Source organism: Carlito syrichta, unplaced genomic scaffold (genome assembly GCF_000164805.1).
Source record: "Carlito syrichta isolate Samal-C Ts95f unplaced genomic scaffold, Tarsius_syrichta-2.0.1 Scaffold301823, whole genome shotgun sequence".
Taxonomy (NCBI): Eukaryota; Metazoa; Chordata; class Mammalia; order Primates; family Tarsiidae; genus Carlito; species Carlito syrichta.
The window spans coordinates 168402-186401 of NW_007245919.1; the positions used below are offsets into that span (position 1 = coordinate 168402).

An 18000-nucleotide genomic window follows, 5' to 3' on the forward strand; every position below is an offset into this window, starting at 1 on the left:
AGGTGCCTGCCCCTCGGAGCTATGGGCTCCATTCCTGCCTGAAGCCCCCCACCAGGCCCAAAGCCGCTGAGGCCCGCGGAGGCCCTCGGTGCCGACCCTCGGAGCTCCGGGCCCCCACCTTGACGGCAGCACCCAGCTTCGCCTCAAGCTGCCGCCACCCGTGGAGGCCCTGGGTGCCTGCCCCTCGGAGCCACAGGCTCCATCCCTGACTGAAGCACCCCACCAGGCCCAAAGCAACCACCACCTGTGGAGGCCCTGGGCACCACCACTCAGAGCTCTGGCTCCCCCTCTAGCTGAAGCGCCTAGCCCCACCTCGAACCTCTGCTGCCTGCCCACGGAGACCCTCAAGCAGTCTCCCCTCCGGGCTCCAGGCCCCCTCCCGGATTGAAGCATCCCGCCCTGCCCCAAGCTGCCGCCACTCGTGGACCTCTGGCTGCAGTGACCAGCCCTGCCCCAAGCCACCACCACCCAGGGAGGCCTGCGGGTCCCTCTCTGTGGAGATCTGGGCTCCTTTGTCAGCTACACCGTCTCCCCCCCAGCCACCCTGACCACTACGCTGACCAGCAACACCCAGCAGACTCACACTCCACCTCCCCTAAATCACCCCTGACCACAACAGGACCAGAAAACACCTGGAGCTTGAGACCAGGCAGAGACCTGCATTGTCCCATGAGCTCCACCTAGCTCTGCGCAGCCTCCAGCTTGGGACCTAAGAATAAAGAAAAAAAGAGGTCCAAGCGGCAAGTGACATGTCGACCTGCAGTACCTGACTGTCTCGCACTCTACCTCCTCCAGCTGGACCCAGTTGCAGTAGAATCTGAGATCATCTGGAGCCCTGTGACCAGGCAGAGACCTGAAGCGCCTCGCTCACCCAGCTCTGCCCAACCTCCAACTTGGGATCTAAGACCTCATGTTTGTGTAAGGGAATAGTATATCTTAAGGAGGTTGGTCAGCTTGTGTGTCTGTATGATTGTATGTCCCAGTTTGTTTGTTGTTGTCGCTGTTTTTTTAATTTTAATTTTTTATTTTTTTTTTGAGTTGGAGTCTCACTCTGTCACCCAGACTGGAGTACAGTGGCCACTCCTAGCCACTGCAGCCTCGACCTGCTGGGCTCCGGCGATCCTTCCGCCTCAGCCTTCCCAGTAGCTGGAATTATAGGCGTGCGCTACCACGCCCGGCTAATTTTTTGATTTATTGTAGAGATGAGGTCTTGCCTGCCCAGGCAGGTCTCGAACCTGTGAACTCAGGCAATCCACTCACCTCAGCCTCCCAAAGGTGCAGGATTACAGGCTGAGCCACCGAGCCCGACTGTTTTTGATTTGTTTTTTTTGTTTTTGATTTTTCTTATCTGTCTTCATGTCTATTTTCATTTATTAGCGGGTACCTTTGTCTGTTTTCCATTTTACTCTCCTCTGTCTCCAACTTCCGCTTTCTTTCCCTTTTCTTACATCATTTTACTTTCAGAGAGCAACCCCAGCTAGACAAAAAATGAGAAGACCAACTCTTAGGAACATAATAATCCACCTGAACAAAGTAGGTATAAAAGAAAATAATCCTAAAAGCAGCAAGAGAAAAAAGTCAGACTACCTACCAGGGAAGACCAATCAGAATAGCAGCAGATTTATCTACAGAAATACTTCAGGATAAGAGAGCTTGGAGTCCAATATTCAAAGTTCTCAAAGATAAACAATTTCAACCAAGAATAACCTACCCAGCCAAGCTAAGTTTCATCAGTGAGGGAGAATTAAAATCTTTACCAGACATCCAATCACTAAGAACTTATGCTGCCTCCAGACTACCCCTACAAGAAACTCTTAAGAAAGTATTAAACACAGAAAAAAGGAAAAAAAGAACACCAATGTTCTTCACAAGAGTGCAGGAAAAAGATTGAAAACACACATGAACCAACCCCAAAAAACAAAGAAAGACAACAAACAGGAACAGCAACAACAACTCTATAAGAACATCAGGACAAAGATAAACCCTCACATTTCAGTCACTAGCCTCAATGTGAATGGACTAAATGCACCACTGAAAAGATATAGAATGGTAAAATGGATAAAATATCACGAGGCAACAATATATTGTCTCCAAGAGACTCATCTCATCAGAAAGGACACTCACAGACTCAAAGTAAGAGGATGGGAAACAGATTTTCAGGTGAACAGAACACAAAATAAAACTGGAGCTGCAATCTTAATCTCAGAAAAAAATACCCTTTAAGCTATCAAAAATCAAAAAGTATGAAGACTGTCACTATATAACAATAAAAGTTTCAATCCATCAACAAGAAATATCCATCCTAAACATATATGCACCTAACGTGGGAGCACCAATGTTCATAAAGCAGCTTCTAGGCAAACTTAAAAGAGAGATTGACTATAACACTATCATAGCTGGGGACTTTAATACCCCACTCACAACCCTAAACAGATCATCAAGACAAAAAAAAAATCAGCAAGGAGACCAAGATATCCAATCACCAATCAATGAGACTCTTGAACAAATGGACTAAATTATACCTACAGAACACTCCACCCAATGACCACAGAATATACATTCTACTCATCACCACATGGAACATACTCCAAGATCGACCACATCATTGGCCATAAATCAAACACAAACAAATTTCATAAGATTGAAATCTTGCCATGCACCTTTTCACACAACAGTGGAATAAAAACACATATCAACACCAACAAAATTTCCCCCAAACCCACAAAGACATGGACAATAAACAGCATGATGCTGATAAATGACAGGGTCAACACTGAAATCAAAGAGGAAATTGAAAGACTCCTGGAAACAAATGAAAATGAAGAAATATCCTACCAAAACGTCTGGGAGGCCTTGAAATCAGTTTTAAGAGGGGAATTTATATCTCTATGAGCACACTTCAAGAAAATGGAAAGATCACAAATGGAGAGCCTAACAAATCACCTTAGGGAGCTGGAAAAAGAAGACCACCAAAATCCCAACTTTAGCAGAAGAATCCAAATCACAAAAATAAGAGCCCAAATACGGGACATAGAAGACAAAAATATCATAGAAAATATCAACAAAACAAAAAGCTGGTTCTTTGAAAGAATTAATAAGATTGATGGGCCCCTAGCCAGAATGACCAAGAAAAAGAGAGAAAAAGTCCAAATAAACACAATCAGAAAAATAATTAGGCAAGAGAAGGAAACCCGGGGTTCCAAATAGGAAAAGAGGAAGTCAAGTTATCCCTCCTTGCTGATGATATGATCCTATACCTTGAAAATCCAAGAGACTCTGTCAAAAACGTGCTTGCACTGATAAAAGGACTTTGGCAAAGTCTCAGAGTACAAAATAATGCAAAAGTCAGTTGCATTCCTATATACCCCAGCAAGCACGCAGAGACCCAAATAAAAAGCACAATCCCATTCACAATAGCCACAAAAAAATGATATACCTTGGCATTTTCCTAACCAGAGAATTGAAAGACCTTTACAATGACAATTACCAAACACTGCTCAAAGAAATCCAAGAAGACACAAACAAATGGAAAAATATTCCATGTCTGGATAGGAAGAATAAACATTGTTAAGATGGCCATCCTACCAAAGGCAATCTACAGATTCAACGCAATACCCATTAAGTTACCAACATAATTCTTCTCAGACCTGGAAATGACAATACAGAAATTCAAATGGAAACATAAACGACCATGAATAGCCAAAACAATCCTTAGCAAGAGAAACAAAGCAGGAGGTACCACACTTCCAAAATTCAAGCTCTACTATAAGGCTACAGTAATCAAGACAGCCTGGTATTGGTACAAAAACAGGCATATAGGCCAATGGAGCAGGATGGAGATTCCTGAAACAAAGTCTCAATTCCTCAAGCAACTCATCTTTGACAAAGCCTCCAAAAACAACTACTGGGGAGAGGAAAATCTATTCTGTAAATGGTGCTGGGAAAACTGACTGACCATATGCAGAAGATTGAAACAGGGCCCCTACCTATCACCATACACAAAAATTAACTCTAAATGGATTAAAGACCTAAACGTAAAACCTCAAACTATAAGAATCTTAGAAAACACAGAAGACACCCTTATGGAAATTGGAACTGGGAATCAATTCCTATTCAGAACCCTAAAGGCCAATACCTTAAGAAATAAGATAGACAAGTGGGACCTCATCAAATTAACGAGCTTCTGCAAAGCAAAAGAAACCATCAAGAGAGCAGGGAGACAGCCCACATAATAGGAAAAAATATTTGCCAACTGTATATCTGACAAAGGCTTAACATCTAGGATCTATAAGGAACTCAAATGCACTGAAGGGAAAAAAACAAACAGCCCCTTTAAAAAGTGGGCAAAAGAAATGAATAGACACTTCTCAAAAGAAGATATACAGGCAGCAAACAGACACATGAAAAAGTGTTCAGGCTCACTCATCATCAGAGAAATGCAAATCAAAACCACATTGTAATACCACCTAGCTCCTGTAAGAATGGCCATCATTAATAAAACAAACAACAGATGCTGGCGAGAATGTGGAGAAAAAGGAATGCTTCTACACTGCTAGTGGGAATGCAAGCTTGTACAACCTCTCTGGAGAACAGTGTGGCAATTTCTGAAGGAACTAGAAATTGACCTTCCATATGACCCAGCAATTCCCCTATTGGAAATATTCCTGGAGGAATTCAAATTATTCTACAAAGAAGATATCTGCACACGTATGTTTGTTGCAGCTCTATTCACAATAGCAAAAACATGGAACCAACCTTGCCCACTGAAGCCGGACTGGATAAAAAAAATGTGGTACATACACACAATGGAATATTATGCAGTCATAAAGAAGGACAAATATATGGACTTTGCAGCAACCTGGATGGATTTGGATTCGATCATACTCAGTGATTTATCATAGAAACAAAGAACAGAGTTCCATTATGTTCTCACTCATATGAGGACCTTGAACAATTATAATGCTATAAGAAAGCGATTGGCAGTAATGGGAAACTGTCGGGGCAGGGGGGTGGGATTGGCAGTTGAGGATAATTTCTAGGGGAGGGAGGGGCATACCTCATCAACAAGGGTAGCTGCATGATCAATGTTTGTATACCTAACCCTGAACTGTACCCCACATCTTTATAATAAAAATTTTAAAAAAATAAAGAAAAGTAAAGAAAGACATACAATCCTGGTCTCTGTAATCTCCAAGGCTAGTATACTTCCTGACACAGAGACGCTGAATCAGATGAGATGAACCTATGCTATCCTGGATCTATGTTGCTGTATGCTGGTGTGTAAGTAACTTTACCACCCTGGGCACCAGGACATTCATTTTTAAGTGGGAATTTCAGTGTGGTAGAAAGTAAGACAACTAAATAAAGCAATACAATATGCTAAAAAGAGAAAAAGATCAGTGGGCATTCAAAGCTGTAAATTGAAATATTTTTCCATTTTACTGTTACCAAAGGTGGCACACAGCAACCTCAACACATTTGCACCCTGCCAATACTAATGTTTACTCCCAGCACAGCATTTTGATTTCTATTTTTATTTTTCTCTGAATACAACAAGGATTCCTAGGAGCACAGCCAAGTGTAATTTTTAAGAAAAGTAAAAAATTAGAATGCTTCTGAAATACAGTATTGCTGCCAGACAATAAAAAGTTTTCAAGACAGTCAAGGACAATTCTGAAAGAAGAAAGAAATCAGATTAAATGGAATAACACGGGCCACATTTAGCAATTTGGGAATCATATAATAATCATTATAATTACCTTGGGTGTAAAATAAGTTGTTTGTTAAAGACCAAGGGTCTACAGTGAAACTCAAAAAAGAAAACAATAAAGTGCGTAAAAAGTGGTTGCATTGTAAAAGGAGGGTGGACATGTCTAATTTTTATTCCTTTTCACGAATAAGGAAATATTTTATACATGTGAGCATTTTTATGTAATCTGTTAAGTAGAAATATGTTTTTAAAATATAGATATATGCTTATTTGTGTGAGTGTAAGAAAGAGAAGTACAGGAAACCTGTAGCAAGCCAAATACGCCTCAGCATTATTTGACCCAATGAATTATTTCTACAAACTTAAGGAATCATCTTTGAATTTCTTTCTTTACTTGGCTTTCAAGACTTTCATATACTTGTGATCTTCTTTCACTCTCTCTTCTTCCTCAGATCCCCCCCCACCTCTTTTTTCTTCTTCTCAAACTCTGAATATTAGAATACTCCAGGGTCTGCTCTCAACCTTCTCTTTTCTATTTATATTGGCTTCATAGATGATCTTATCCAATATCATAAATTTAAATAACAGCAATATGCTGAGAACTTTCAAATTTGTATTTTAATTCTTGACATCTCCTCTAAGATGAAGATTCACATGCCCACACGTCACTTGACTGATACCAACTTGGATGTCTAACAGGAAGTCCCAAATCTAATATATACAATCAGGACTCTAATTTTTCAATCTTGTTTCTTCCAGTTTCCTTCATCTTAGTAGATGGTATCAACACTCACCCTGCTGTTTTTACTAAAACCCTTGATTATTCTCTTTTCCTTATTTCTTATCTGTGATCATTAGTAAATTAAGATGACTCTTAATGATCAGAACTTACTAAGGAGATCCAGCTCCTTGTCCAACTTCTTTAGCTACGATCCCAGGGCTATTGTAGTTTCTCTACCTGGTCTCCCTGATTTCATTCTTGTTCCTCCAAGCAGTCTCAAGTTTACACAAAAGCCTGATTTTAAAAGGTCACTCTTCAGTCCTTCAAATGGTCCCTTATCATATTTACCATGGCCTAGGGGTCCTCACAAGGGCCCTCTATAGCTCTAGTCTTGTTCCTGCAAATCTGCCAATAACATCCTGGGCAGCAACAGCAGGACTTCTTGAGGTATCTAGAATAAGTCTTCACTTCTACTCCAGAGCATTGGAGTTGCTGTTGTCTTCTCAGAAGTTTGTGTAACTTTCTGCTTCATTTCTTCAGGTCTTCTTTTAATTAGCAACTGTTCAATGAAACTTTCTCCACCACTGTCTTTTTGATTTTTTTAAAATAAAAAAACAAAACACTTCCTTGCTCTTATAACTCTTTCTGTTTATACTACTTTTATGCCTCTCTATTGCATGTATCATGCTTTAAAATATTTATTCAAATGTTTCCCAGTCTTAACATGTAATATAAACATTATCAGGGCAAGAATTATGGTCTGTACAGCACTATCATTCCTAAAACGTAGACCAATGCTTAACACAAGGGCAGTGCTCAGCAAATATCATTTGACTGAATGAATATAAAAAAACCAGAATCAAATCCAAGAGCAGGAAGAATTGAGCACCAGCAGTCCCACATAATAGCCAAATAAAGAGGAATAGTTGCATATCAAGCCATATCAGTACAAGTAACCACACAAAATAACAAAGGAAAAAGGACTAAAAAATATGATTCAAGATGATGAATTGTGGAACCTCATTAATCTGAAAAGCTTCTGCAAAGCAAAAGAAACCATCAAGACATCAGGGCGACAGTCCACAGAATGGGAAAAACATTTGCCAATTGTATATCTGACAAAGCCTAACATTCAGGATCTATAGGAACTCTAACATGCCAAAAGAAAAACAAACAAACAGCTTCATTAAAAAATGGGCAAAAGACATGAATAGACGCTTCTCAAAAGAGGACATAGGGGCAACCAACAGAAACATTAAAAAGTGCTCAGTCACATTAATAATCAGAGAAATACAAATCAAAACCACATTGAGACCTAACCTCAATAAATAGCTTCTATACTGCTGGTGGGAATGTAAACTGGTCAACCTTTATGGAAAATAATTTGGTGATATAAAAAAGAACTAGAAATCGACCTTCCATATGACCCAGCAATCCCCCTACTGGGAATATACCTGGAGGAACTCAAATCATTCTACAAAAATGACACCTGCACATGCATGTTTATTGCAGCACTATTCACAATAGTAAAATCATGGAACCAACTGTTCTGCCCACCGAAACTGGACTGAATTTTTAAAAATGTGGTACATATACACAATGGGATATTACACAGCCATAAACAAGGACAAACATATGGGCGTCTCAGCAACTTGGATGGATTCAGAGTCTGTCATACTCAGTGATCTATCACAGAAACAAAGAACAGAGTACCACATGTTCTTACTCATAAGTGGACCCTGAACATTTACCATAATACTACAAGGAAGGGATTGGCAGTAGTGGGATACTGCCAGGGTACCTGATCTCAAATCAGGCAAAGTGGGGACCAAAGGGAAACCAAAACTTTCCCTGTACAATGCCCACTTGCATACATAAGCCTGAATTGTACCACACATCTTAAAAAAAAAAAAAGTAGAGGTAACTTCAGAAATATGATACTGGACCTTTTAGGAAATAAAACTTCTAGGTGGAATAATAATTAAAATGAAATACCTGCTGAAAAGAAATGTGTTATTAATAATAGTGCTAATAGAATGGTGTCAAGGAAATGGGTCGAATAATACAGGTCAAAGGAAACTTAAGGAATATACAGATTTAAGTGGAAGGCACAGGTTAGAAATTGATAGTGACCTATTGATAGTGACCTATGAAAAAGACACAGATACAAAAAATCCTAGTGATACAATAAGGGAATTTTAAGTTCAAAAATGTCACTAGCAGCACAAACTTGAAATATTTTAGAAAAGGAACCAAAACCTATGCACTAACCAAAAATCAATGACACTAACTTAACCTTGAAGTCTAAGAATGTCCTAAGAAAATATTCTTTCTCTTTTTGATTTGAAAATATTACTATAATCTTAAAATGTTATTATGGTATTTCTGCCACCTGAAGAAGATATTGTATTGATTATTAGCCTAACTCCCTAAAGCCATAAAACTAGGTAGACAGAAAAATAAAATTAAGCCCATGATATTTATATTTTAGAGAATGTTTCAGTAGATATTCAGTATTTTAAAAAAATTTATTGATTTGGTATATATTATGTGTCCTACTTAAAGTGTTTGGAGCATTCGAAAAAGCCCAAATTTTTAAACTGCAATTGTGGTACTAATTAATTAAATAATGTTATTTTATAATCAATGTTTAACTTTTTAGAAACTTGGCTTCTAAAGTTTTATTAGCTATATCAGTTTAATAAATGTAGCACTAAATAAAGTACAAATAGTAATTAGTGTGCATTTCTCACCCCAGCTACCTCATATATAAAATCATCTACTTTAAGAACGTTAACACCTGTTTCAGGGAATTATTTCAGTAAGGAATGGAATAATCCATGTGATGTACTTGGCATGCTCTGAAGAGCTAAACTAAAGAATGGGATATTGTCAAGAGGCTCTCTATGGCTAATTTTATCTTTACTATATGTCTATTCAATGAATGTGATCCAGACTATAAATCTATATGTGACTTCCCACCCAAGTTATTCAATGATAATTTATTCTGGAAGCAGGAATGGCGATTAACTGGGAAGGGGTAATGAAGAGACTTTCTGGGTGATAGGAATTTTTTATATCTTGATGGGATTGTTGGTTTCAATACACATCAAGTTATGTACTTGAGTTTATGCATTTTTCTATACATGAGCGGGAAAAAAATGCAAAACGTTGATCTCTGGTTGGGGAGTTTACTTGACACATTAGTACGGGTTAGCAAACTTCAAACTCCTTTTTGTGTTCTAGGCTTGAGCAAATATGTCAATAATTTGTGGATAGTAGGAACAATGTTTTTGATGATTGGAGACAAGAGTTACAAATACTAAAGGAGACAATATTGGAATGGACTTTGTGGTATTTTATTTGAATTGGGGTTAATACTTTGAGTTCATTATACTTATTTCAAATGAAAGCGCTTAAGAACAGGACACGCCAACAAGAGGCATAAGCACACAGGATCTTGTTAAGCAAAATCCAAAATAACTAAGTAGTTAAAGGGAATTAATGTTTCTTAGAGAAAGGTTGACTTGAGGACTAGGGCAGGGGATGTACAATATTAGCTTTAACATTTTATTTTTTCAGAAAGTAATGAAGCTCGCAAAGAATGGAGATATAGCAAGGCTGATACAAGGAGCAAACTTGAAGGGTGTTCTCAAACGGAAGAATTTTCTTCAAAATAACTGATCTGTATTCCAAAATACCAGAGATAAGTAAAACAGAAAGGAGCTATTCCTAACTAAAGGAGATGAAAACTGTGTAGCATTTAAATGCAATGCACTATCCTGGGTTGGTTCATCCATAGCAAGCATGCAAACAGAATAAAGGGTATGTTTGGTACAATTAACTAGATAATTGTATTGCATTAATGTTAAATTTCCATGATTTGTTGTGATCATGTAGGAAAAATATCCTTATTCTTAGTAAAAATTCACTGAAGTCTTTAAAGTTTTAAAAAAGAAAACCCATAATATCTAACTCTGCTATCAAATGGTTAAAAAAAGTCCCCAGACTTAGAAAGAGATAATAATAAAGTACACAGGGTAAAATGTGAAAAACAGATACATTTGGACAAAGGTATAAGAAGACTCTCTGTACTATTCTTGCAATTTTATACACGTTTGAAGTTATATCAATATAAAAAGTTTGGAAAATAAAAATATGCTGAATATTGTGCAAAATTTAGACTCTTCTTTCACGGAGCTTTTCTATACATGAACTGCAACACAGTAAAATTTTTATTGCATGTTTTTATGGTTCACAGTAATCAAAAGTATTGCAGCATCTAACTGTTGTCCTGACAACCACCCTAGAAGGTAGACATCCTTATATCACCCTACAGATGGGGAAACTGAAACTTAGATATTATCATCACACAAGCAGTCAGTTGCATATGTAGGATTATAGTCCTCCTCTCTGGTTTAAAGTCTACCTTGCCCTTTAAACCATAGCAAAGTTGGCTCACACATTTTCAAATCCCTCTTTGAAGGTTACAAAAGGAAAAAAAAACTAGGAGCACTAAGTGGAGGGACACACATGGGAGTGTTGACAATAAGATTAGAGACATAAGAGCTGTTCAATTAAACCATTTAACCACCTGCAGGATAAAACATCTGGAACAGTTTTACACTGAAAACAAGCCCCTTGTAAAGCATGAGTTCAATGGTTACTTGATCAGGGTTATTCTTTTTTATCAGGAAACCAAACTTTTCACTGTATAATTAGAATTCTAAGGGGGAAAATACCCAGTATTAATATATTGATAAAATATTAATTTGCTCAAATTACCTAAAATAACATCACAAACTTTCTTGCTTTGTTAGAGACATGAAGTAAAAAGCAAGAAAACTCTTGGGCACTGGAGAAAAAAATTAAGTCCATTAAATGGCTAAGGAGAGTTAAATGCAAGGTTGGTGAGGCTAATTTTGAATTCATCACTGTTCTAGTACAGCATATCTCTTTGCTTGTGTTCAAATTGAAACTGTGTGAAAAGACATTTTATGTCCTATATGACTGAACACATGTTTACATATTAGAAGAAACTGTCTATTTTCTTCATATATTTATGATTTGAAAATATATAATATTAGCATCATTGACGTATGATAAGTACATCTCTAAAATAGAAAATTGAAAGATATGACAACTTTACTGAAGGACTGGTTGGCATTTAGAAATAATATGTTCTGCAAAACATCAAAAAGGAATTTACCAAATTACAAAACCAAAGTTAATATAGCAAAGTTACAACTTACTAAGCTCTGACGGGAAACTGAAAACACCAAATCTTTTGCTAAAAGTAGAGTTGGAATTTCACTCTGTCGCCCTGACTGGAGGGCAGTGGCATGCTCACAGCCACTGCAGCCTAGACATGCTAGGCTCAGGTGATCCTTCCATCTCAACCTTCCAAGTAGCTGGAGCCACAGGCATGTGCTACCATGCCCAACTACTTTTTTTGATTTATTGTAGACACGAGGTCTGACCATGTTGCTCAGGCTGGTCTCGAACCCCTGAGCTCAGGTAATCCTCTCGCTTCTGCCTCCCAAAGTGCTGTGATTGCCAAGTGTGAGCCACTACACCTGGCCAGCTAACAGTAGTTTTTATTTGCAACACAATTAGGGCATAGATATTACCCATCTGCAACATGTCTAAGTCAAAGAATATGTGTAGATAAAGGTTAAAGCCATGTTTAGAAGGGGCTGGAAAAGTTGCCTGCTATAGATGCTTGCTATAGTAAGATTGAACCAGATTAAAATATAATTATCAGGAAGCAGCAGTCAAGAAGGTGCACTTTAAACACCAGAGGCTGCAATTTAGTCACTTAGATATGGCACTCAATACATAGAATTAGAACACTTTAGATCAGGTATGTCCAATCTGCATCTGCATGAGACCCAGGAAATCTGGCTGCATGAGACCCAGGAAAGCTCGTAATGCAGCCTCACAATATATTTTAACAGTATATGATTTTTAGCATTTATTTCCTTCGTGACCCCATGGCATAGTTTCATTTATGAAGTTCACAATCACGCATTATTCATGATATCGCTTTTTGGCAGCACACACATTTGTGAACAGCTGTTTTCAGTTATGAGGTGCACGAAGAGCAAAACTTGAACACACATTTCTGATGAGCACCTCGAGAACTCATTAAGAATTGCGACCACTTCCATCGAACCAGACATTGATAGATTTGTTTTTATAAAAACAAGGTCAAATTTCCAACTGGTTTTATACTGTTCTCATTTTTCTAAACTTTATTATAAAAATATGAAAAGTAAAATAAGTCTCATTATGTATATGCACTAACTATATTACATAATTTATGTTTGGCCCAAGACAATTCCTTTTTACTCTATGCGGTCCAGGGAAGTCAAAAGATTAGACTCCCCTACTTTATTTGATTTTATTTTTTTGAGTTGGTGTCTCACTCTTGTCACCCAGACTGGAGTGCAGTGGCACGCTCCCAGCCACCGCAAACTCAACCTGCTGGGCTCAGGCCATCCTTCTGCCTCAGTCTTCCAAGTAGCCAGAACTACAGGAATGTGCTACTACACCCGACTAATTTTTGATTCACTGTAGAGACGAGGTCTTGCTAAATTGCCCTGGTGGGTCTCAAATCGGCGGGCTCAGACAATCCACTCACCTCGGCCTCCCAAGGTGCTGGGATTACAGGTTGAGTCACTGAGCCCAGCCTGGACTCCTCTACTTTAGATGTAGATGTTGTAGTACTGTGGATAACTCCTTTAAAGACTAACTAGTTGGGTAACCTGAGATCTTGGTCATAGATCTTCATTCTCCAGATTCCTAGGATTGCATTTGAGTCTGCTTTCACTCTGGTATGGCAGGGCTGTAGACATAAACTCTATCCTTTAGTTCTCACGTTCCCAGGTTTTCCCTGTCTCCTCTAAAACTTCCACAACCCTCTGTGTCTGTGTTTCTTTATTTGTCCAAGAACTTTCAATGTCTATGTTGGTAGGGAGAGTTAACTCTTGTAACCTGATTAGCTGTGGGAGCCTCTTCCATGCCTGAGTATACTTGGTTCTTTACTCAGAGATTCTAGAGGCTGAGTATACTTCCATGCCTGAGTATACTTGGTTCTTTACTCAGAGATTCTAGAGGCTGGCTACACCCTAACTCTCACAGGTAATATGGTCTACTCTGGGGGAGGAGACCAGTCCTAGGTCAGGCTCAAACATCTTCTGTGAAGAAGCTCTTTTTTTTCCTGACCTAATTCAGAACTATTGGAAGGCGACTACTTAAAGAGATGCCTTCTCTCATGTGGAAGTAGAGAATTAAAATCTTATTTTACCCAGGGTCATTTATTTCCCCCCTCATTGTTCCCCCTTCTTTCCACTCTCTCTATTATTACCCGTGGCACTGCATTAGGAGTAGCTGCTTCTAGAGAGAAAATAAGTCCTAGAATCCAATGTGTACTTTGTCCTGTTATAAAAAGCAGAGTTAGATATGGTTGATATTAGTTCTAAATTTCAGGTATTGATAGTGTTAAAATAGATGTGACTTGAGAACTAAACAAACACTTTTATTTTAATTCACAACAAAGTGCCAACTCATGAACTTCTAGGGCATAATATATTAATAACTGGAGAGATACTTACACATAAATTTTTTTTTTTTTTTTGAGTTGGAGTCTCACTCTGTTGTCCAGACTGGAGTGCAGTGACCGCTCCCGGCCACCGCAGCCTCGACCTGCTGGGCTCCGGCGATCCTTCCACCTCAGCCTTCCAAGTAGCCGGAATTACAGGCATGCACCACCACACCCGGTTGATTTTTTTATTTATTGTAGAGATGAGGTCTCGCTGCCCAGGCGGGTCTCGAACCCGCGGGCTCAGGCAATCCACTCACCTCAGCCTCCCAAAGGCGTGGGATTACAGGCTGAGCCACCGAGCCCGGCTTTACACATACATTTTGATGTTACAATTTGCTAGCAATAAATACTGAACTAATTTTATGGTAGCCAGCACAGCTTATACATTAAAGACTAATTTCACACTCTTAAAAATGCTTACCTGGTGAATAAGTAAATATTTCAATTTTAAAATATGTAAGAAACATAATATTGGATACAAATATCAAATAAAGAATGATTTTAAATTGAACTTTATTTGTACACATGATTTAATGAGAAAATGATTGGAATTTTTAAAATGTTGTCACATAGAAGGAAAATTTCCCTGATGGGATGTTTTTGTGAGATTGAATGAAATGAGATGCTTGGCAGCGTCTGTTGTGACAAACTTGTTTGACAGGAGACACACGACATCAAACTCACCCATACACACAGTGTGCGGCGGACACCAGCCAGTCACTGCTGACGAGAGATGCACCACAGAGCAGGCGGTTATTATAATACAGGGCAACTACCCAGGGCCAGGTCCCTTCTCTGGCATTACTGCCTCCAACAATCTTGGGGGTAACATCCTGAGCCAACAGTTTTTTTCCACAAGCTATTAAAATAATTGAAGAAAGAGTATTATTTTACTTTGGTAATTTCTTCTGACCATGAAAATTGAGTGGTGACAAGATAAGGTAACTTCTGATGACAAACAAACTCTGAAATTTTAAACTGACAGCTAGAAGGAGAATAAGACAAAAATATTTACTTACATTTATGGTTACATTGTAATAGAATTACAGAATCTTGTAAACACTGTTGACTGCAATAGAAGAACAAATATAATTCAAAATTTATGCATTTAACATTTAAAAGTAAAGTATAAGTGTAGGCTATTCTATTTTTTTTTTTTTTTTAGTAAAATGAACTTTTTAATGTAAATATCACATGTTAGATATAGGGATACTGAAAAGCACAGCAGAAGCCCCAGTTTAAAGTCAAATGTAGCTGAGTTTTCATCTTTGTTTTACCAATACTATGTGATTTGGGGCAAATTTCTCAATATCCTGGAAACCCAGTTCCCTCCTCCATAAAATAGGGATAATAGTACTTACTTCATTGGAATGTTGTGACAATGAAAAGCAATATTTGCAAAGGAATTATCATTGCGCCTTGTACAAAATAAATATTTGACAAATAATAGATATTGCTATTTTACCAGAGCCAACCTTAGATTTCGTCATTCTAGAACACAGAGTATGCCTCTGTCTTGCCAGCCCCACAACTATTCAGAGTCCAGCACAGAATTGAATGATAAATGAGTCACATGTGCTGTTTTCAAAGGAGACATGAATATAAATAGGAAATATAAAAAAGTAACCATAAATTATTGAAAAACTCATAACTTGTTTAAAAATTCAGATACCAACTCTTTTCAAAGTCAAGAATTCCATTATAAAAAATAAAAAATGTTTTACAATGTGTTATACTTACTGACCACTAGAGATCAGTATAACACAAGGAATTAAAGTATTCACACTATTTTCTAGTGCAGCTACTGCAGATGTTGGTTACATGAAAACGTACATACACATATAATTTTAATGACATATATTTATACATTTAGCGACATCTAATGCACATGCTATTTACGTGTTTGAACTTTTATGGATAAAAAATAAAACAAAAAACACAAAATAAGACTTAAGGGCCAATGAAAACAATTCACTATTTCTGGAACATACATGATAAGGTTTTGAAATCACATATGATTAGAATATATTTTTAGAATAAAGATAATTTTAATTGAAATATGAGAAAAATTATTTTATTTTATTTATTTATTTTTTGAGTTGGAGTCTCACTCTGTCACCCAGGCTGGAGGACAGTGGCACACTCACAGCCACTGCAGCTTCGACCTGCTGGGTTCTGCAAACCTTCCACCTCAGCCTTCCAAATAGTTTTCACCTCAGCCTTCCACGTAGAACCACAGGCATGCCCCACCACACCTGGCTAACTTTTTGATCTATTGTAGAGATGAGGTCTCATCAAGTTGCCCAGGCTGGTCTCGAACCCGTGGGCTCAGGCAGTCCTCTCACCTCAGCCTCCCAAAGTGCTGGGATTAGAGGCGTGAGCCATTGCACCTGGCCATGAAAATGTATTTTATTAATAACCAATGTGCACATAGAAATAATATGTATAGTCAGAATGAGTGATAAATCTTTATTTTGCCCATGTTTATTTACATAAATTGGAAAGTAATATAATTTCTGTCCTGGCCTTTGGTTCCAGAGTCAGAACTATGTTAGTCCTCTGTACATGAAGAATGACAGTGCCATTATCCTCTGTCTTTCTCTCAGCCCAGTAGGGTGACACTGTGATTTAAATGGGTTCATGTTTACTCTATTGACAAAAAAAGAATTAATTTATCTCCCAATTTATGCCCAAGGATATGACCTTTTTTCTCATTGAAAAACCTATAGTTTTTCTTTCTTTTTCCTTTCCAGAATTGCTATTTAAAGTGGCTGCCTTAAGGACTTTAGGAGATACCATGTTAGAGTAGAGAAGTAGAGGGCTTTGGTCAAACAGATTTGGCTCAGACTCTTCACGTTAACTATTAGCTTTGTGAACTTGCGCAATCACTGACCAACACCAGGCTTCCTTTCTTCATCCTTACAGTGAAGCAATACTACCTGGGTCGTAGAACTTTTGTATGAATTGGAAATAACCTCTGTAACATTCCAACCACATTGTCTGTCACGTGATGGACATTCAATAACGTGATTAGCACTTTGCATGTTGTATCTAGCATTGCGCTTAGAACAAGATGTTGGCCAATATATATTAAATCAAATTCCCATTGACTTCAAGGACTACTACTGAATTTGTCCAAAGAATCGGACGTAAAGAGGGCCTCGTGTTGGCAGTTGCAAGCATTTTATGACATCTCTAGTTAAATCAGGTCAGATTGCTGATGTTACAAGGGGTGGCCTTTTCCCAGTGGAGAAAAATGGTGGTCTGTCTTGTATATGCCTCATAATAGGATAAAAAAGTGGAATGTGGCTCAGTATATTTTTCATAGTTGGGAGAATAATTTTCCCTGATCTGCTCTTTGTTTACTTATTCTTTCATTGAGATCACTAGTGCAAAGACATTTTCAAAAGCACCAGTTTTCACAGGGCAATTAACGTAATCATGTTGTCAATAAATAAATAAATGCACAAGTGAATTAACTAACCAAATGAATAAATAAATGAATATATGTATGATTTTCTGTCAACCCAGCATAATGTGACTAATTAAGGAAGTGAATAAGGACATTTCAATAACTGGCTTGTAGGTTAAAGTATGTTTATAAATGATGTCTCTTTCAAATGATATGAACATATAACAGTGACATCAATGTAAGAGGATACTGACATTTTGTTGATAAACACTGAATAAGCTAGCTGTGTTCTGAAACATACATATAATTAATATGAATGGTCTTAAAAGTTTTTTCTTTTTTTTTTTTTCTTTTTTTTGAGTTGGAGTCTCACTCTGTCACCCAGACTGGAGTGCAGTGGCATGTTCCCAGCCACTGCAGCCTCGACCTGCTGGGCTCCGGCGATCCTTCCGCCTCTGCCTTCCAAGTAGCTGAAACTACAGGTGTGTGCTACCATGTCAGGCTAATTTTTTATTTATTGTAGAGGTCTTGCCAAGTTGCCCAGGTGGGTC

General features: G+C 38.1%; 1 protein-coding gene across 1 annotated transcript in view; it reads right to left on the bottom strand.

Annotated features, from left to right (window-relative positions):
* Positions 1-18000, bottom strand: part of TMPRSS15 (transmembrane protease, serine 15) — a 141673-nt gene that overhangs the window by 13898 nt on the left and 109775 nt on the right. The window contains exons 20-21 of the mRNA XM_008055327.1: positions 15057-15106; positions 14722-14896 (exon numbers count right to left, since the gene is read on the bottom strand). Coding sequence (XP_008053518.1) covers positions 14722-14896; positions 15057-15106 — 225 coding nt within the window. The remainder of the gene's footprint in view (positions 1-14721; positions 14897-15056; positions 15107-18000) is intronic.